At 49.0% G+C, this 20,676-nt stretch overlaps 1 protein-coding gene across 1 annotated transcript in view; it reads left to right on the forward strand.

Annotated features, from left to right (window-relative positions):
* The first annotated feature begins 1,283 nt into the window (after nt 1–1,283).
* Nucleotides 1,284–20,676, forward strand: part of PHGDH (phosphoglycerate dehydrogenase) — a 44,136-nt gene continuing 24,743 nt past the window's right edge. Inside the window, exons 1-3 of the mRNA XM_075560111.1 lie at nt 1,284–1,526; nt 13,563–13,714; nt 15,440–15,505. Of these exons, the coding sequence (XP_075416226.1) occupies nt 1,389–1,526; nt 13,563–13,714; nt 15,440–15,505 (356 nt within the window). The 5' untranslated portion in view covers nt 1,284–1,388. The remainder of the gene's footprint in view (nt 1,527–13,562; nt 13,715–15,439; nt 15,506–20,676) is intronic.

Below are 20,676 nucleotides of genomic sequence, written 5' to 3' on the forward strand. Positions count from 1 at the left end.
CATAAATTTGGATTAGATAATGCATAATTCTAAAGGATAAGGATCTAGCATTAGACTGTCTTGAACAATAGAGGGCAAAAGCATACCGTGATTAAACAGATCGGATATGTCTATAGAGCTGCATTCTAGCTCGGTGTGTGTCTCAGAAATTAATATTTGCATCCTAACTCAGTACACGGGGCCCTGGTGGTATAGTGATTATGCGCTGGACTGCTAACCCACGAGTTCTGTACTTCGAAGCCACCAGGCGCTCCACAGGAGTAAAACGAGGCTTTCTACGCCGGTCAAGAGTTATAGCTTTAGGAACCCAGGGTGAGTGGGTGTTGGGGGCAGTTTTACCCTGTCGTGTAGGGTTGCGGTGACTGAGAATTGGCTCGGTGGCAGTGAGATTTTAGGAGTAACTCCGTGCACAGCCTGGCAGGACAGTGGAGTCAAGGGTGGGCTGCAGACCTCAGGCCTGCGTTTGAAAGACACCAGCTGTGCGGGAGGAGGTGGACGGTACTTTCTGTTTCCTTAGCGACGGATCTTGGTGGGTTTGGGGGTTGATTTGCACGCAATGTGGCACAGGAAAAGCGGGCTCTGTACAGTAGCCCCGCAGGCTCGTCTACCCATACGCTTCTGGGTGAACTACCAAGTGCAGCCTTTGCTTTAGCAGCCTGTAGCTGACTTGTCATTGTGTTTGGGTTCCCTATGCTCTGATGTTAGGCCCAGGAGCACGGTGGCCCCATGGTTAAAAGTCTGGGGGAGTGGGGGGCGAGTGGAAGTCTGTGTCTGTAGATCCCAGCCTTGGAAATCCTATGGGGTAAATATCTCCCAGTAGAATGGAAGTCAGCAAAGAGAATGGGTTTGTTTGTTTGTTTTTGTTTCTTTTCTGGGTGCTTGGCCACCAGAGACATGGGCTACTTCTGCAGAGTCAAGCACAGTGCCTTGCACATAATCGTTGCCCTCCACGAACGCGCGATATGCAAATGATGCATGAAGGAGGGGAAACAATAAAGATGAGAACTTCTTTTTCTCCCAGTCCGATCGCTTAGGCTTCGTTTGTTCCAGATATGAATCAGCTAAGCAGCGCAGACTTGCGCCTTCATTTGCGTACCAGGTGTAAGCAGGGAGGCGCTTCTGCCGAGATTGAGAGATTGATTCATCTCGGGAGAACAATAAAGTGGGCGCTGAACTGGCAAGCTGGAACCGCAAGGAGAAGGCGGAGCCACCAAGAGTTGGAGCCTTTCTGTCCAATCAAAAGAAGCGCTGGCGGCCGGAGGGGGAGGGAACGGAGGAGCGGGAGCCCCAGAATCTTGCCCACTTGCGCGAGCTCCAGGCCGAGCGGCGGTGCTTCGGTTAAGTTCCTGCGCAGAGGGACGCCGCGCGTTCGGAGAGCGACTTCAGCCATGGCCTTCGCCGATATGCGGAAAGTGCTCATCAGCGATAGCCTGGATCCTTGCTGCCGGCAGATCCTGCAAGATGGAGGGCTGCGGGTGGTGGAGAAGCAGAATCTGAGCAAGGAGGAGCTGATCGCCGAGCTGCAGGTAATGCAAGCGGCAAAGGGCGTGGGTCCTGGCCACTGGCCACCGTGCCCTGGCCAGCGCGTCCCTGCCCTCCCTCCGGGTATCCGTCACCCGGGGGGCCTCCAGAGATGGAGGATTTGGGAGGGACGAACCCACGGCGGCGGGCCGCGAGATGCAAACTTTTTTGTTTAGTTTGCAACAGCCTGGTTCCCGTTGGCTTGCCTCCCTCGGGCATTGCAACGCGCAGGCTGCTCCAACTGGTCCTGCCGGCTCGCCGCGAGATGCCCACGCGCCACGCCAGCGCCCGGGCGAGCAGCGGCCCAGCTGCCGGTCCACGCGCGGCAGGGACCCGAGGGGGCAGGGACGCCAAAGTGGCTTCCTTCGGGGAGCTCTGGAACCAGGGGCCCCTCCTAGAGCAAATCCCCACGCGGTCTGCAGTCTGGTGGCTGCTGAGGAAGCTGCTGGGGCAGGCGGCCCTGTTGGGGCAGCAAACGCCATGCCTGCCTTTAGTCTGATGCAAGACTCCTGCATGCTTTCGCCGCCCCCTGGGCCTCTGGGGGAGCGCTCTGAGAGCAGGGGGCCGGCAGGGGGCCGCCGCCTGACGCTGGGCCCATGCCTTGCCCCTCCACCTGGATCAGGCCACAGTGCCTTACTTCTGACCTGGAATGACCAGGCTGACCCAGAATCCTGTCTCTTCCAAACGTCCCCCGAAAGTTTATTTTCCTGAGCAAGTCTTTCCAACTCATTGGCTACCTTTGCATTGTGACACACCAGGAACTCCTCCTTCAGATATGATCCACCTTGCATGAAAAAGACCTTTGAAGTTTGGTAGCTGTATCTCAAAAGAGATTAACGAGCCTTCCTCTTCAGCTCCTGCACGTCCCCACTCTCACCCATCCTCCTAGACTCTCTCCTTGTCCAGGCCTGGCCTCCTACCACCCCCATTAGCGACACAAACAATAAAACTCAGCCCAAGCCAAAAACAAAAAACTCAAATCAACCCACTTCCCACTCTAGGCATTGGCCTACCTCTTAACCAGGGTCTCCTTAGCCCTTCAAGGCAGCTGATGATGTTTCAGCTTTGCCACACCTCTTGGTCCTCAAAACTGCCTGGGGCCCTCCTTGTCCACCTGTCTGTCAGAGGCTGTTTTCCATGGAACCTCCCACTTCCACCCACCCTGGCACGGAATCCACCTTCCCAGCTCTTTTCTTGTACCCAGAGAAGTTCCCTTCCACTCTGCCTTTAAGAAGCTTGTAGTCTAGTTGGGCAGCGTCACTAACACAGATGAAACCATGGGTGGACCCAGTAAGACAGCACTTCAGTGCCAAGTTGGCCATTTCACTGCCTGCTGGAATTGTAGAGAAAGGGGGGGAGGGCGGTGTCATTGTGGCCTGGCCTGGTGCACAAGGGTTTTAGGGCCTGACTCTGGACATCCTGGCGGGGAGGTGGAGCTCCAGCATGTTTCCCTCTCCTCTCTGGTGGTAGGCTTGCTGTCACTGACCTTGGCTCCGGGGTGGTTTGCAAACCAGTTTTGACACACACTTAGGGCAACAGACTGGGCAGACTGTTGTTTGTTTTGGTTGTTAGGTTCCATCAAGTGGTTTCCAACTTAAAGTGACTTTGTGTACAACAGAATAAAGCACAGTCCAGCCCGTCTCACAATTGTTGTCATGTTTGAGGCCATTGTGGCAGCCACTGCATCAGTCCATCTTGCTCAGGGCCTTCCTGTTTTTTTGCCAGCTCTTCACTTTACCAAGCATGATGTCCTTCTCCAGGGATTGATCTCTCCTGACAACATATCCCAAGTATGTAAGATAAAACGAAGTCCCCCCATCCTTACCTCTAAGGAAGTAAGGGCCCATATCTCCTGGCTGGACTTCTAAGACAGATCCGTTTGTTCATTTTGGCAGTCCTTGGGACTTTCCATGTTCTTTGCCAGCACCGTAATTCAAATGCATTGATTCTTCTTCAGTCTTCTGTATTCAATGTCAAACTCTTACATGCATATGAGGCAATTGAAAATACCATGGCTGGGCCCAGGCGCACCTTAGTCCTTGCTTTATTTAAAGTGTTAAAAAGCAAGGAGGCTACTCTGAGGACAGGATCACCAGACCCTAGCCATGGTATTTTCGATGCTCAGGGAAGCAGCAGTCACAGGAGCGCCTTTACCACTTTCTAATACAAATTTACAAACCTAACAGCCTTGGCGAGTGGGGTGGGGCGGGGAGCCGGACCCTGCAATAGGTTATGGAGACTGGCAGACTGCTGCCAGTCTGGGGACTGACACACAGTGGAAGTGAAGTCTGCAGCTGACACTTACAGAACGCTTTAAAACTCACTGCCATCGCGTACGTCAGTGCTCACTGAGAGCGACCCGATATGGCAGGGTGTAGAACTGCCCAGCAAGTTCCGAGATGAACTGTTGAAGGGAGTAGAAAGCCCCTGCTGATGGCTTCCAACTGCCAACCTTTCTGATCGCAGCCATGGCCATGCGTCACCACCACTAGGCCGTGGGGATCCTTTACGGAACCCTTTCCAGCTTTGAAAATACCTGCCCAGAAAGGAGGACCTTTGTCAGCTGCCATTGAATAAGGGAGGCTGAAGAATGATTGATGCATTTGAATTATGGGGCTGGTGGAGAATATTGAAAGAACCACGGACTTCCAGAAGAACCAACAAATCTGTCTTGCAAGCAGTACAGCCCGAGTGCTTCTTCGAGGCATGGATGTCGAGACTTTGTCTCAAGTACTTTCGACGTGATGTCAGGCGCGCCCAGTCCCTGGACGTGATGCTTGGTAAAGGAGAGGGGCAGCGAAACAAGAGGGAGGCCCGTGACAAGATGGATTGACACATGGACTGCAACAATGGATTCAAACATAAGAACCATGGTGAGGCTGGCGCAAGACCGGGCAGTGTTTCACTCTGTTGTGCACAGGGTCAGTATGAGTCAGATCTGACATTACGGCATCAAGCAACAACAGTAACATATCTGCTGGTCATGGTAGGCCCATTGGGAGGGCTGGGCCATTGTAAAGTGTCAGCTTTAGAAGGTCACTTAATCTTGAGCTTCCCCCTAAAAGGGGCCCTTTCATATTATGCCTTGTTATTGTGTAGTGCCAACTGCCCCTCCCCCCATTATTTATTTATTTTAAAAATACCACTGGTGGGAACTGGGACCAGCCAGAGGCCCTCAGTTTTCAAGCCTTTGTATTCTGAGCCAGCCTCTAAGCCAACCTAGTTCGCTCTCTCTCTTTCTCATGGCATGACCATTCCCCTAGACCCCTTAAAGGGGTCGCGACCCACAGGTTGAGAACCACTGCTCAGAATGATCCTTTCACTGCTTACAGCAAGTCACTCAACTCATGAGCAGATAAAGGAATGCTTTCAAAGGTCATGGGCGGCATTTATGAAAACAAAATAGGATATATCCCAGAGCGATTACCCACAGCAAGGTGCACAATTGTTTCGTGAAATTTCCTTCACTGTGAGAAGGATGTGTGTGGTATGTGAGCATCTAATCACAACTTAGGTGTGTTTTGGCTGTTTTAAGGAGAGAGCACTAAAAAAGTTTGAAAAACACTGGCTTCAAGCAATAAAGCATCCTCTTCAAACAACTCGGCCTGTGTGCCTCTCTTTGTCCCCAGGTATCACCTCATAAATAAATAGGAATATAGAGGAAGATAGATATGAACAATCTTACTATTCATCAATGCCATTTGAAGTTTCACCAGAACTCAAAATAAGAAACAAATTTTACATCATAACTCAGTACACACAGATGCATGTAACAAGGATACATATTTACATTTAAACATAATAAAGTTTCACGAAATGATACTCTACATGTGATGTACTTGAAGAAGAATATTCTTTTGCTTCATTACTTGTCCAGGCAGGTCCCCTACACCCGCCACCCCCAGAACAAAACAAAAGCCACCTGACTGCCATCAAGTTGACTGAGTAGCCACTCTCTAGAACTGCTCCTGGGGGTTTCCCAGGCTATAACTCGTGATGGGAGCAGAAAGCCTCATCTTTCTCCCAAGGAATGACTGGTGGCTTGGAACTGCTGACCTTGTGGTTAGCAGCCCAATGCCTAACCCACTATGTCACCTTTTCTGACTCAAAGTGACCCAAAACAGAATTTCTGAAACTGCAAATGTTTCTGGGAGCAGATGATGGGTTGCCCCTGCACCACCAGGGTTCACTAAGTAGCGCATTTAACCTCATGCTGTAGTGGGTTGCACCCTGGGCTGCCCACCATGGCCTGCCGAAGAAGACGAGGCTCCCTGCTCTCCTAGAGACGAACAGCCTTGGAAAAGCAAAGGAGCCATTCGACTCTGCCCTGTAGGGTCCCTGTGGGGGGAACGGACTCCTGGTAGTGAGGTTGGTTTTCAGTTTAATGCATTTAACCTACTGAAGTACCTTTCTGTCTTTATCTCAGAATTTTAAGAAAGATACAAGGCACACACGTGAAAGTCCATCTTTGAAGAGACTATATTTAACTCAGCACATTTACCCAAGGCTTTAGTTTGCAGAAAGTTAACTAACCACCCAGTGAGTCAAGATCAAATCTGTTCAAACCAGGGCATACTTGCCTTCTCATTGAGTTCGATTTAAATCAGTGGTGCAAGCCATGTTAGAGTTGCCCCGAGGCCAAGCGCAGCCTCCTTGGCAAAGCAAGCAAGTGCAGACTTGAGAAACGTGCTGTGGATTTCTGCTGCTGAGTTGGCAGTTTGTCAGGAGCAAGCGTCTTTGAAGCAGAACAGTGGCTGAGGGACGGGGAGGGGGAGGACACCAAATGTAGACAGTTTCTGTTCCTCCCAGCTGCAGGGCCGAGCTGCAGCCCAAGGGGAGCTGGGAGCAGGAGTGTCCGGGAGGGCAGAGGAGGGGGAGGAGGAGGGGGCGGGGAGGATCTTGGGATGCTGGAGAAGAAAGTGGTTAGTTGCCTTCAAAGCAGTGCTTCTAGTCCAGTGGTTCTCCACCTTCCTCATGCCGTGAGCCTTTCATACAGTTCCTCATGTGGTGGTGACCCCCCCCCCAACCATAAAGTTATTTTCGTTGCTACTTCCTAACTGTAATTTTGCTACTGTTATGAATCGGGTGACCCCTGTGAAAGGGTCATTTGACCCCCAAAGGGATCTCGATCCACAGGTTGAGAACCGCTGCTCTAGTTCCTGAATGCTTCCTCTCGCTCACTACCGTGACTTAGTTCTACCTTAAAAATCGGCTAGACTGGAGTACACACATTGGTAGAGATAAGAGCTCTCAACACATGGAATTCAGGACAGATAAACCCCTCAGGGGCAGTAGTGGGAGTGCAATGTCATGAGGGTAGGGGGATAGGGGGGAAAGGGGAACCCATCACAAGGTTGGATATACAGCCCCTGGGGTGACAAATAGCAGTAGGGTGGGTGAAGGGGGACAACGGACCGTGTAAGACACGAAACAACTATAATAATATATAATTGATCAAGGATTTAGGAGGGTGGGAGGGAGGAGGAAAAAAAGAGCTGATACCAAGGGCTCAAGTAGAAAGAAAGTGTTTTGGAAATGGTGATGACAACATATGTACCGGTGTGCTTAATACTATTGAAAGGTGGATTGTTACAAGACTAGTCAGAGCCCCTCAGTAAAATGATTAACTTAAAAACAAAATGGTGCTTCCAAACACAACAGAATGAAACACTGCTGGTTCTGCACTATTTTCAAGGTTTCCCATGCTTTTGATCATAGGTAGTGGCCGCTGTGTATTGTGCGTTTCGTCTAGTCTGTGGTTACACATGGGTTGCGAACTGCATGGTCGACAGCTACCAACCAACAGTGGCTCCATGGAGAAAGACTGGGTTAGAGTCTCAGAGACCCACGGGGTCACCGTGAGGCGGCATTGACTCGATGGCAGGGAGTTATTTTTTCTCTAGTCTATGGGCTCGCCATCCAGCACTGCCGTAGATGATGTTTCGCTATGAAAAATTGGCTACTTTTTGGAAGTAAGTCTTGCCTTTTTCTTCAGCTTGTCTTAGTCTGGAAGCTCCACTGAAACCCATCCACTCTGGGTGACTCTGCTGGTGTCTGACACACCAATGCTTGCAGCGTCTCAGCGACACAATAGGCGAGCCTCCATGGAATGACCAAGCGGCAGACGAGGAGGGCGTGGACATTAGGATAGGTCGTCACGCATAGTGGAGGGCTGGGGTTGGCAGCATAGTGCAAAATCATGGGGGGTTGAGATATGCCCTATGGAAGGGGCAGTGCCTGAGCGTGCGAGGGGTTGAGGGGGATAGGTAGGCTGGCTCTCAATAAATGTGTTGTCTGAATGGGCAGAGGGGCCAGTTGACTGTGAGAAACCATGGAAACCAGTTAACTGATCAATATGGGGAGCCCTGGTTCTAGTTGTGGGTGAGCTGGTGTCTCTTAAGGCAATTCCCTGCCTGGGACACTAACCGATTGAACACTGATTTGAAATGCTTCAGCCTTCCTAGTGCCAAAGGTTGATTTGAGGGGTAGTAGTCTTGAGGGTATAGAGCCACTAGAGGGTAAGTCAAGAGACCTAGTGGCGCTGAGGTTAAGCATGTACATTTTGTCTATAAATTAGAACACATCGGCCTCTTTGTGGAATAAAGATTTGGCGGTCTGTTTCCATAAAGATGACAGTCTTAGAAGCCCTGTGGGGCAGTTCTGTTCTGTCCTGTGGGGTCATTGCTAGTCAGAATCACTAGTGGATTTGGTTTTGGCTTGAGCAAGGTGAGCCTCAAGAATAGGGCAAAGAGAGGAAGAAGGAAAAGGAGAAGGAGAGGAGAGCACTTTATAGCTAGACACTCTGCGTGTGTGTGTGTGTGTGTGTGTGTGTGTGTGTGTGTGTGTGTGGTTTCTTAAAGTGCTGTTTCTGTGCTTGAGTTTAGCTTGGCAAGAATGGGGTGGAATTCTGGGAACCTATAGTCCAGTGGGAATGATGAGGAAACCACAGGATCCGGTGCAGCCGTGGGCATGAGGGAAGGAAGAATGTGATGGATGAGGTTAGCTCTCTGGTCCAACTCCTCTTCTCTACAGTTGAACTTTGAACCTGACCCTTCGTCCTGGGCTGCCCACTTCAAAGGAAGGTTTTATTTCCTCTGCATGGTCACCCATTACTTAAAGTGTAGTTACTGCGTATAAAGGAATGAATGGAAAATGTGCTTACATACTGACAAATTGTCTTCAGAAAAGGTGGTACCATTTTTAGTCCCTTTCCCCCTGCCCCCTCCCCAACACAGAGCATGATCATTGCTTTAGCCAACAGGATGCCTGAAAACACACTTCAATTTTACTGTTCTTCCTTCTATTCCCTTTAATTATTGCTGAACTCTTTAATGAATTCATTTGCTTATTTATTTATTTATTTTTTTGCGAACTGGGTGAATGTTTACAGAGCAAATCCGTTTTCATACACATTTTGTTTCAGGCGTTGATTATAGGATGTCCCGCGGTTGACCATTTTCTTGCTACCTCGAGCTTACTCCTTCTCAGCCATCAAGTCTACTCTGAGGGCTAGCAGCCCCTGGGCAGGGGAGAACTGCCCCTGGGGGCTTCCCAGACTGTAAATCTTTACAAGACTGGAAAGCTGCCTCTTTCTGCCACAGAGTAGCTATTGGTTTCACACTTCTGACCTTGTGGTTAGTAGCCCAACACATCACCACGATGCCACCAGGGCCCCTTCTGCAAGTTATTGTAACAGCCACACCGAACTCCCAGACACGATTCGTGATAGAAGGTGGGGCTCCTTGGTGCTGCGTTTGGGCTTCTCATTACTGGTAAATCCGTCCAAGGTTTCTGCCTGGAACGGACGGTCGGCCCTTGCCTCTGACCTGATCGTGTTAGCGTCTTGTCTTGCTCTCCGGCTCTTCCTTAGGTACAGGCTCAGAGCTTGCCCATGGTGATGACTTCCGGGTTCCTGGGCTGGTTTGCCATCTTTAAGTGCCTTTTTCTCATGTCGAAAATGGGCATCGTTTCACCCTTTCTCTGCGGGCAGTGCTGAGAATAATGCATGGCCTCCGGTGTGATGTTTGGCACCTGCTAGGGGTGCGTGCTGATATTTACAGCACAGATTAGGGAAGCGAGCGAGCACGACGGAGAAAGATTTAACAACCCAGATAGAGGGAGCATTTGAATACCTAGCCCTGGCGTAGGGAGGGAAACTTGGTGTCGCTGAGAAGGAAGCTGCAGGTCAAAGAGAAGACAGCCGCTTGTGAAACACGACACTGGTGACATAGGAGCGGAAGTAGGAGCAGGGGTTGTTGGCAAAGGTTTTGTGGAAGAGAAGTTGCTGAGCCTTGGAAACTGACAGAGCATTAGCAGGGTCAGGAACTTAAATGTGGGGTGGAGAACAGCATCCCCTCGCTGCCCCAGAATCGCTGATATTCTCTGAGGCTGCGGCTCAGCAGGAAAATCAGGGGTCCCTGGATATGCCCCGAGCTGGCCACATTCCTGGGGCATTTACCCAGACGTGTCTCCTGCTTCATGTTGCTATCTTCGCAGCATCCGTTGGTCCACCTGTCACAGCACTCATGGTGATGATGGACTTTGGTGTGTCTGTCACCGTGAGTCCCTTGAGGACTGGGACTGTGTTGAAAGGGCTTAGCATAATACTGTATATCTGCAAATAAAACCCCAAAATACAGCACCATGGAGTGGGCCCTGACTCACAGTGACCCGAGCTACAGATGGTTTGCGAGGCTGCAAATCTTTATGGGAGCAGGCAGCCTCATCTTTCTCCTTTGGAGCCGCTGGTTGGTTTGAACCACGGACATGTGATTAGCCTTACAATGTTTACCCAACAGTGCCGACAGGGTTCCTTGTAAATACGTACAAAACCAAAACACCATACTCGCTGCCATCGAGTTGATTTTCTGAGACTAACTTTATGGGCATAGTAGTAGAAAGCTTCATCTTTTACCCTTGTTGGAGCAATGCTGGTATCGAACTGCTGACCTTGCAGTTAGCAGCCTGTGTTAGTCCAGGTTGACTAGAGAAACAAACTCATAGATGTGTATAAGAGAGAACTTTATATCAAAGAGTAATTGTACATTAAGAAAGCATCCCAGATCAACTCCATAAGTTCAATATTACCCCGTATGTCGACACTAGTCTATAAATTCCTCTTTAGACTCACGCAGCCATGCAGTGATGCTGAATGCAGGGAGATCATAGGCCAGTGGGTGGAAAGTCTTGTGAATCCAGTGGTGGTGAAAGCATCTCAGCGCTGGTGTGGGTCTCCACGTGGCTCCTCCAGCTCCTGGGTAGTGGTTCCATCAATGCAGCCCCATGTGGCTTATCACCAGGAATGTCTCGCAGGGAGAGAGTGTATGTCTGGCCTCCAGTGAGCTATTTATCTTCCTAGCACCTCCAAATGGGTCATCCTAGACTCGACCCCTTTGCTCTTAATAGTCTCAAGTTGACACCAGATCGTGTAACTGCCAGGCCACCAGGGCTCCTACGTACAAACACGGCTCCCAATAAATATAAATCAGCTGTAACTGAGCTACCCCATGTGTGTGAATAGAACTGTGCTCTGTACGGATATCAGTGACTAGTTTTTGAGCAGTACCTCACCAGGCCTTTCTTCCAAGGTGCCTCTACTGGTCTGGAACCACAGGACCTCCATTCAATAAGCAGAAGGAAAGAAAAGGGGAGAGTGGAATTAGGCAATCTTATCTTCCTTGGGCTTCAGTTTCTCATTAAATTGGGTTGGACCTGCTACTTGTAAATGTCCCTCTGAATGTTCACTTGGAAGCTTTGTTTCAGAACCTCAGCTGTACAGGGACTTGAGGCATCCTGCATCTGGCTCTCTGTGATCAAGAGATCACAACCCAACCCTTGAGAAGGTGTGGGACCTGCTTCTAAGCTCCCCTGGGAAAGAATTCTGCAGTCTCTCCTGAATGATCCCTTTTCCAGTGCTCAGAAACCCTGATGAGCTAACTCTCTCATGCTTCAGCGTTCCCTCCCTTCCCCTTCTTCCCTGCGTGGAGGTGAATTGCACACTGCTTCTCTGGTAGGGCGTGCTCTATATTTCTATATTTCTACCTGTTCAAACTTGCTCCAGGCCTTGTGGGTGCACAGTCAATCCGTGTGGGCCCTCACCCTAGGAACTGCCTTCATGTGGCTGTTCCAGAATCCCTGCGGTGGGGCGGGGAGAAATGAGAAGGTTCTGGTTGGATCCAGCTGAGTCCTGCCATGGGGAAAATGCAGAGGCTTACCCCCGGCGGCTGTCAGGTCAGACCTGGGAGGAACCTGCAAGCCGTCTGCTCTGGTCCTCTCCTTGTGCGGATGGAGACTAGGGGTAGGGAGTGATTCGACTTGTCCACAGGGACCAGCTGGCCACTGACAGACCTACAACTAGAACTCTGGCCTTGGGATTGATTACCAGCAGGGTGTTTTTGCCCTGGCTGTCTTCGCCATCTGGGGCAGAGTACGGACTGCTAAGTATTTCAGGGCTCCTCATTTGCTATTTGGGCAAAAATAAGACCTTGTTCTGGTAAGATGCCAGAAGATGCTATATGAACCTAAAAGGGCCATCCTGGATCATCCTGGGGTGTGGCTTGCCCATCTGAAGGGTCTGTGATGGTTTTAAAAGACTCATTTTTCACATGTGCACCTTTGCAGTCGAATATTGTCTGGGTTGCTCTGCAGATAGATAGCAGTTGATGGTTCTCTCCTGCTGCCCCTTTCTTGGAATTCGGATTTAGGAAATGTTCCTCCCACCATTGTCTTTCATTCACTTAAAAAGCAATCTATTCAACCAGGTTACCGAGCCCCTGCCTTGGCTTATGGAGGCAATTCTAACTTGTAACAACACTATAGGGTAGACTAGAACTGCCCATTGTCAGTTTCCAAGGCTGTAAGGTTTTTTTTTAAAATTTATTATTAATGGGAGTTTATACATAGAGGATATAAGTCTACATGGAAGCAGAAAGCCTCATCTTTTCCCCTCCAAGTAGCTAGTGGGTTTTAACCACCAACTTAAGGCCACCAGGGCTCCTTGTGCCTGTTTAGGAGCCTTTAAAGAGATGGAGCTGCCTCTGCCCTCCAGCACCTCGTTATGTAGATGAGAAGGTGATGTCGGTTGAGTGGGACCAGGGATTACCTATCTTATTTCATTACCTCTTCCCACATCAGAGGGGCTGGAACCTCGTAGCTAGTGAGGGATGGAGCTGGCATTTGAATCCTGGCCAGACATGACAAAGACTTTTCAGGTATCCCTTCTAGCATATATTCAAATCCAGCCAGCACCCAGGAGCACTCACTTTGGGCGAAGCAACATGCAGAAATAGAGAACTCACCGAGATGAACAGGCCATGGTTTCTGACTTCCTGTATGCGTCTGGCGTGCACTGAGAGTCCATTAAGGATACGCACCACTTAGCTGGTCCTGGGTGCTCCTCCTGGCAGCGGGTGGCGTGGCGCACTCCAGGGAGAGACAGGCCTGCTGTCTAGAGCCCCAGAGTGGGTGCTGAGTGTGCCACGTGAGCACTTGGTGTCCTAGCACTGTGGAGCCTCCAGTTGGGCAGACGGTTAATGCTCTGGGTTGGTAATGGGAAGATTAGAGGACCCAACCAACAGGTGCTTAGGAAGATAGACCTGGTGGTGCACTTCCAACAAGCCGGCCATTGTAAACCCTCGGGAGCCCTGTTCTACTACGACACATAAGGGGTCACCATGAGTCAGTTTTTCCTCAACTCTCAGTGAAGAGGATTTGACTCTTAGCCCACATCTCTGACTCATTACAGGCATTCCAAACAAGCCTGTGAGCAGGCTATGAACCTGTCTGCGCGGGTCTGGGAATGGCAAGGTTTCAAGGTGGTGCTAAAGGTGTTAGTTGGTAATTATTCCCCCCTCACAGCTCTGGAAGAAAGACCTGGTGATCTACTGCCACCAAGATCACAGTCAAGAAAGCCATATTGGAGCAATCCTGCTCTGTCACATGGTCAGAATTGACAGTGGTGGGTGGTAGGGTACAGTCGATTTTTCAGTGGGAATATGAATCTCAAGTGAACTCTGTGGACCTTGGTTTCTCCCCTGCCTCAGGACTGCGAAGGCCTTATTGTCCGCTCGGCCACCAAGGTGACTGCGGATGTCATCAACGCTGCAGACAAGCTCCAGGTGGTGGGCAGGGCCGGCACAGGCGTGGACAATGTGGACCTGGAGGCGGCCACCAGGAAGGGCGTCCTGGTCATGAAGTAAGTCAGGGAGCCTGCGGGGTTGGTATGGTTCTTGACAGAGAGAAAGCCATGTCCTGCTGAGCGGGGCAGCTGAGGGGAGCGCTGGGTCTTGGTCCCTGAGTCCAGAGTTATGATCAAGGCCCAGAGCTGAGTGGTTTTCGGCCATTTGAAGTAGGGACTCTTGGTGCTCTCACAAGGTGCCACCCCCTTACCCCACGTGAGGAGGACGTTCAAGAGTATAGCTGCTTTCCCTGTGCCTCCGCCTCTTGCGCCGATCATGGTCAGGCTTTGTAGAAGCTCTGCCTTATTCCACCTTGAACGAAGATGCTGCTGCTGCCGGTAATAGGAGTCCACACCCTTCCTCTGCCTCCCTGCCCCACAGGGAGCCTAGCCACCACCCCATTGCTTTCTTCGCTCCCTGTGCCGAGAGGTGTTCCCTTGCAGAAGCCCAGCATACCAGCACCGAGCCCTCTCGTTTCTGACTCCTGTCCTGGGACCTGCGCCCCCACCCTTGAGCCTGTACCCGTCTCTTGAGGCCCTCCCTCAAGTCCTCAAGGTCTTTCCCCTCCCCTGCTCACCACGGGCCCCTGTAGGGTAGCAGGTAGCTAGCTCGCCTGTCGCTGGCCTTGCTCAATAACAGACAGGCACAAGGTTAAATAGTAGCGTTCTTTCTTGCCTTGGACACAGCCAACCCCCAGGCCCTGCTCCTCACGCCTCCCCTTCTAAGCTGGTGGTAGGGGGAGAGGCGGAAGTCAGGTTTCTTGTGGGAAAAGACTGACTCTGACAATCCCCTCATGTCTCCAGCAGAATCACTAGACTTTTTCTCCACGTACCCTTAATTTCCAGGGGTGAACAGACCTAATGGGGTAGAAGGAGAGTGAATCTGTGCTAAAGTCTTCCCAGCACGGGACTTGAGAATAGGGCTAACTTTGTGGGTGGCCACCTCTAGTCTCCTTTCTGTAAAATGGGGACAGTCAACCTAGCCCTGGGGGTGGGGTATGAGGAGTCTAGTAAATAACACCCTTCTCCATTCCGGACTTACTGTGAGCGGAGCAGACAGCTAGCCGGAGGTCAAAGAAGCGGCGTTATTACTGACAAACGTAATGTGGTGGGCATCTGTGGGAAAGGAGACAGACTCGCCCACTCACCGAGGAGCCCTGGTTACACTGTGAGTGATGGATGCCTTGGGCTGCTAGCCAACCACAGAGCTGCTGGTTCGAAACCCACCAGCTGCTCTGCAGGAACAAGATGCGGCTGTCTACAGCCTCGGAAGCCCTATGGAGCAAAGCAACTCTGCCCCATTAGGGTCACTAGGCAGTGGCATCAACTGGGTGGCTGTGGGCTACCCGCCCATCCCATGAGCCCTGGCGCCACAATGGTTCAGCATTCGGCTGCTCAATGGAAGGTGTTTGAAACCCACACTAAGGGAGGCTCTGGGAGAGAAAAAGGACAAGCTGTCCCCCCCAAAAGGGAAAGTCTATGTCACAGTGTGACCGGGCCACTGTGGGCCAGAGTGAACTTGACTTTACCTAACAACCCCCACCACCCGTCCCTCACAGAATCAGGCTGAGCAAGACTTAGGCATGGCGCTGGAAGGATCCTGTGCCTTCTGCAGGTAGGGGCGTCTGGAAGGAGCACAGCTGAAGGGCGGAGCCACATGTAGCTCTCCCAATCTCGTGGGGCAGGAGTGGGCGTCCTGGGTCTGGGTGCACTGATGTATCCCCTCTTGTCTTTGGTCTTTAGCACCCCCAACGGGAACAGCCTCAGTGCTGCGGAGCTCACCTGTGGGATGATCATGTGCCTGGCCAGGTAAGCCCCGCCCTTAGCAAAGCCTGTCCGTCCAGTGGCTCCTGACAGGGAAGTAGACTTATTTTAGCTTGGGGATGCTGACAGCGCTGAGAACCTTCAGGCGATTAGTCTCTCTGATGAACATTCATTACACTGGTTCCATCAACATCCAAAGGTCAACAACTCCTCAGGTTCCCAGTGATTACAAATGGAGAGAGGAGGGGGCGAGGTAGGTCTGCTACTCAGTACCCAGGGAACTGATTGTTCCTTGACGGAACCCTTCCTGTTACCGCACCCTCATTTTTCTGTCTGGACATCCATCCTATGCTGTAGCCAGAGCAGTACATTTCTGAGCACTGGCCTTCGCTGGCCTCTATGCTTTGCAATTACTGTTGGAGCCTCGCTTCCTGCAGTCTTTGTCCAGGCAACCTGACTTTGTCCTTCAAGATTAAGCTCAAGTGTTATCTTACACAAGGAGCCCTAAAAAAGAAAACAGAATCATTAAAAAATGAGCCATGGTGGTGTAGTGGTTACAGTGTTGGCCTGCTAACTGCAAGGTCAGCTTTTCAAACTACCAGCTGCTCTGTGACAGACAGATGAGACTTTCTGCTCCCATAACAAGAGTTAGCAGTCTTGAAAACTCAAAGAGGCAGTTGGACCCTACCAGTAGGGTGGCTATGAGTTGGCATTGACTCAATGGCAGTGAGTGTTTTTGTTGCTGTTGTTATTTCATACATAGAGCTATGCTTCCCACTGACTCGTAAGGCCCTCACACTTCTGTCACTAATCTTACAAATCCAGATTGTAATTCAGTGAAACAAAAAGCTGCCTTCCCTGGGGAATCTCTGTGCCTACCTATGGATTGACACGACAAGAGAACTGAGCATAACAGATGTGTTGGACTCTGATATTTAGAGAATTGCACAGTGTGCGTGGAGAGCAGGTGAGCAGGGCCTCTCAGTGGGGGACTTTGAACAGACAGCATGAATTTCTGGAGTGTACGATTCTAGGAGGCTGGATAAAACAGTGGCCCAAAGAAGAGAAATGCAGCAATAATGAAAAAAGTAAGTGCTGAGACTGTACATACAAGCACACACCTCCTGGGATTGGTTCTTGGTTTGAAGGTTTAAGGTCCGTCATGGTTTCACATGTTGGTGCTTCAGTTCTATCACCTACTATATATACTCGTGCATAAGTCGAGTTTTTCAGCACAAAAAATGTGCTGGAAAACGGGTTCGGCTTATACATGGGTCAGTGGTACCCCAGCGAGGTGTAACGAGCGCCCATGATCTCACAGGTGATTGCCATTTCTCTGCTGTTCATTCAAACCCCCGCTGACACTGCAGGTCTTTGAACGTTTGTTTACTCACATCTAACCAATCAGAGCCGTCCTATGATGTGGACGGCTCCAATTTACAGAAGCACCTGTAGTGATTCACTTACGCAGGCAGCTGAACTGGTAAGGGTGTGTCTGTGGCTGCGCTCCATCTCTCCCCTCTGGTCTCTGTATTAATTCACATCCTGCATCTCCCACCCGCACAGACTCCGAAATCCCTGCCCCCTCCTTCCAGCTAACACATCGCACGCTTGGAGGTGAGGGGGATGGGGTATTACCATGAAAGTTCTTTTTCAAAGTCTTGTTTTTGTTTTGTATCCTATTAGAAGTGGATACTCTTGGACCAAAACAAAAATGCCGGTCATATGAGGCTGGTTTCAAAATGAAGGTTGTGTCAAAAGCAGAAGAGAGCATTAACAGTATTGCAAGTAGGGAATTCTGTGTTGACGAAAAACAAGTGAGGGAGTGGCCGAAAATGAAGGCTGACTTGGAACAGATTCCAAAAGCTAAAAAAGCTTGCCATGGTTTAACGTCTTTTTATGGGGCTCTAGAGAGAGAATTGCATAAATGGGTTATGGAATGTCGTCAAAATGGTTACATGGTTACTGGGTAACACAAATGGGAATCCACGTACGTGCTCTACAATGGCTAAGGATGACAAATAGAAAGCACCAGGCATTGAAAAATTTGCTGCGTCTGCAGGATGGTGTACCCGCTTCATGAATAGGTTTGGCCTATGTTTGAGACAATGAACAAAGATTTCCCAGAAATTGCCACAAGACCTTGACGAAAAAACTATGTTATGTCATTCCAGTCATTGATTATAAAACAAAGAAAGATTTATAATTATGACTTGGCAGATATTGGGAATACGGATGAAACTGCCATGACTTTTGATCTTCCAAGCAACAGAACTGTGGCAAGTTTAGGAGAAAAAACTGTTTTTCTCAAAATCACAGGAAATTTAAAAAACGTACTTTACAGTTGTTCTATCATGTTTAGCTAATGGAACTAAGCTGCATCCTGTCATTATTTTTAAAAGAAGGACCTTGCCTAAAAAGATCAATTTCCCACCAAGAATTACTGTGCGTGCACAAGTTAAAGGCTGGATGGATGAAGACGGAACAAAAAAATGGCTGGAAGAAATTTGGAACCGACGACCAGAAGCATCCTTAAAGAAAAAGCCATGGTTACTTGTTTGGGATATGTTCAGAACCCACCTATTGGATGACATAAAAAAATTGGCAAAATCTAATAAAGTTACTTTAACTGTTATACCAGGTGGGCTTACATCTGTACTACAGCCTCTGTATGTGTCTTTGAATAAGCCTTTTAAAGACTGTGTGCTCAGGATGTGGCATGAATGGATGTCATCTGGTCAAGCCTGACTAACAAAAGGAGGAAATCTCATGAAGCCTGACATAGAGTTAATAGCAAAGGGGTTCGAGATGCATTGGGAAGACATTCCAGAAGACATGGTGCGACGTGACGTGCCTTCCAGAAATGCAGTATTAGTAATGCTATGGATGGCAGAGAAGACCGTGCTTTGTATGAAAATGACAGCAGTGATGGTGATGACGGCGATCTCAGTGAGGACAGCGTCTATGATGACCTCACACCAGCTGAAGCTCTGCATTGGGATATGGATGATGATGAGGAATCCAGTTTTGAAGGATTTTAACTCTACATTTTAGCTTGGTTGCTGATTGAGCTCAGGGAATAGTACTCTTAAGGTATCATTGTTGATACCTTATTGCTTTTGTTGAACCTATTTTCCACTTACTGTGCTGGTTTACTGATGTTAAATGACTTGTTGTCCTTTTATTTCTGTTTTTTTTTAATTTAAAATAAATATTTAAATACATTACCCCACTGATGTCTCAATTTTTAGTAATTTTATTTTCATTTGTTTTGATTATTGAAACGCACCAATAACTTCTGCATTTTCCACCCTAGGCTTATACTTGAGTCAATCAGATTTTCTGGTTTACCAGGTAATAATTAGGTACCTCGGCTTATACTCAGGTCAGCTTATATTCAAGTATATACAGTAGTTTATTGCAGGGGGTTGGGGGTAGGTGGACTAGGGACTTCAAAACCTACAATCAGCTATCCAAGGCACAACAAATGGTCTCTATAGAGGGTCTCCAACTGTATTATGATGGGATTCCATTCTAAGTGCTCAGTTAATAGTTGCTTCTGATATAAGTCAAATACCTTGAGTTTTCCCCCTATTCTTAATTTCTTTTGTTATTACTATCTTTGTAATTCTTAATAGTGAACATACCCAAGGGTAATACCAGAAGCAAATTACTCTTTGTATGCAGCACTCATTATCAATGAAAAAATGTACCAAGAAAGAAAGAGAAGAGTTCGGGGTGCAGTTCCCCCAATTTGGAACTATCTGTAGGCACCCAAGAGTCGGCAAAGGAAAGTTAGGGTGATGAAGAGGAAATGGAATGTGTGGCTAATTTCCTCCATGTATAACTAACTACCCCCTTTGCCACAAGACAAGAAGTGGATGGTGCCCTGGCTACCATCGTTGAACATGGCCATCAAAGACTCTGCGGTAACATTTTGATCAAAAGGGGAAATTGTAGAACCGAATTTCAAATTTCCATGAACTCCAGACTTTCTGGAGCCACGAAGGCTGGATGAATGTCTAAAATGATTGCCTTGAAGTACTCTTTAAGCCTCAAACTTAATATATCCCCTGAAGTCTACTTTGCATCAAATTATCACGTAGCTTAAGTAGCAAAGAATGTCTGCCTTTAGCAGTTGTGCTCTTTTAAGAACTATCTATATGGAATCAAATTTGGGGGTCTGTGAGCATATGCTAACGAGGGAAAATAATTTGGAAAAGGGTGAAATAGGATAGACAACTTGAATGTGATCAATATCCCTAGATTGCACATGTAACAATGGCTAAGTTGGTGTATGTGAAGGTATTGTTCAGTGAAGTGAAAATGTAAGCACAATACCTTAGGATACTTATTTTGATGCTCGCACACACTCCACTCTGAAGTTGTTGGCTTGCAAGAAAGCCGGCGAGGCTAGATAGCCATCTCTTCTCTTTGTTTGCCTCCAGAAACTTCCACGATGACCCAGGATTTAGCTCTACCTTTTGATCGCTAACTTTGCCCCAGCTGACACTTTCTCTGTTCCCTCCCAGAGGCACGTGAGAAGATCTGACTGCCGTGGGGACCAATAGGAGGAGAAGAGAAGCGAGTCTATTTGGTAGTAGGCAGAAGAGTGGTGCGCATGGTAGACAGGGCGGGACAGGCAGTCAGGTCAGAATGGAACAATCTGGATTTGGGTACCTTCTCTGAACAAACCAGCCTGAGGATTTAAGAAATGATAAAGGAAGAATTCAAGAGAGCTGGCTGATGAACAAAGAAGACCAAGGAAGAAATGATGCACTTGAATTGTGGTGTTGGTGGAGAATATTACAAGAACCATGGACTGCCAGAAGAGAACTACATCTGTCTCAGAACAAATACAGCCAGAGCGCTCCCGGAGTGAGGATGACTGCTCCTGACGTGTCCCTGGAAAAGGACATTATGCCTGGGAGATCAGCAAAAGAAGTCCCCAGATGAGATGGACTGACCCGATGACTGCAACGGACTCACACCTGACATTGTGAGGAAACTGCAGCACCGGGCCAGGTACTGTTCCCCCGGGCTGTGGCACATACGGTCGCTCTGAGGTGGAGGTAACTTGAAGGCACTCAACAGCAACAAAAAAGAAGGAGTAATCAGATCTCTCCTTGCACAGCAGAAATTAAAATAATAGGATTCATTTTGATGGACTAGGAAGGTGAAGATAGTGGCTTATATTTTGGAGTACCTGATGTTAC

This window comes from Tenrec ecaudatus, chromosome 1, assembly GCF_050624435.1.
Source record: "Tenrec ecaudatus isolate mTenEca1 chromosome 1, mTenEca1.hap1, whole genome shotgun sequence".
Taxonomy (NCBI): Eukaryota; Metazoa; Chordata; class Mammalia; order Afrosoricida; family Tenrecidae; genus Tenrec; species Tenrec ecaudatus.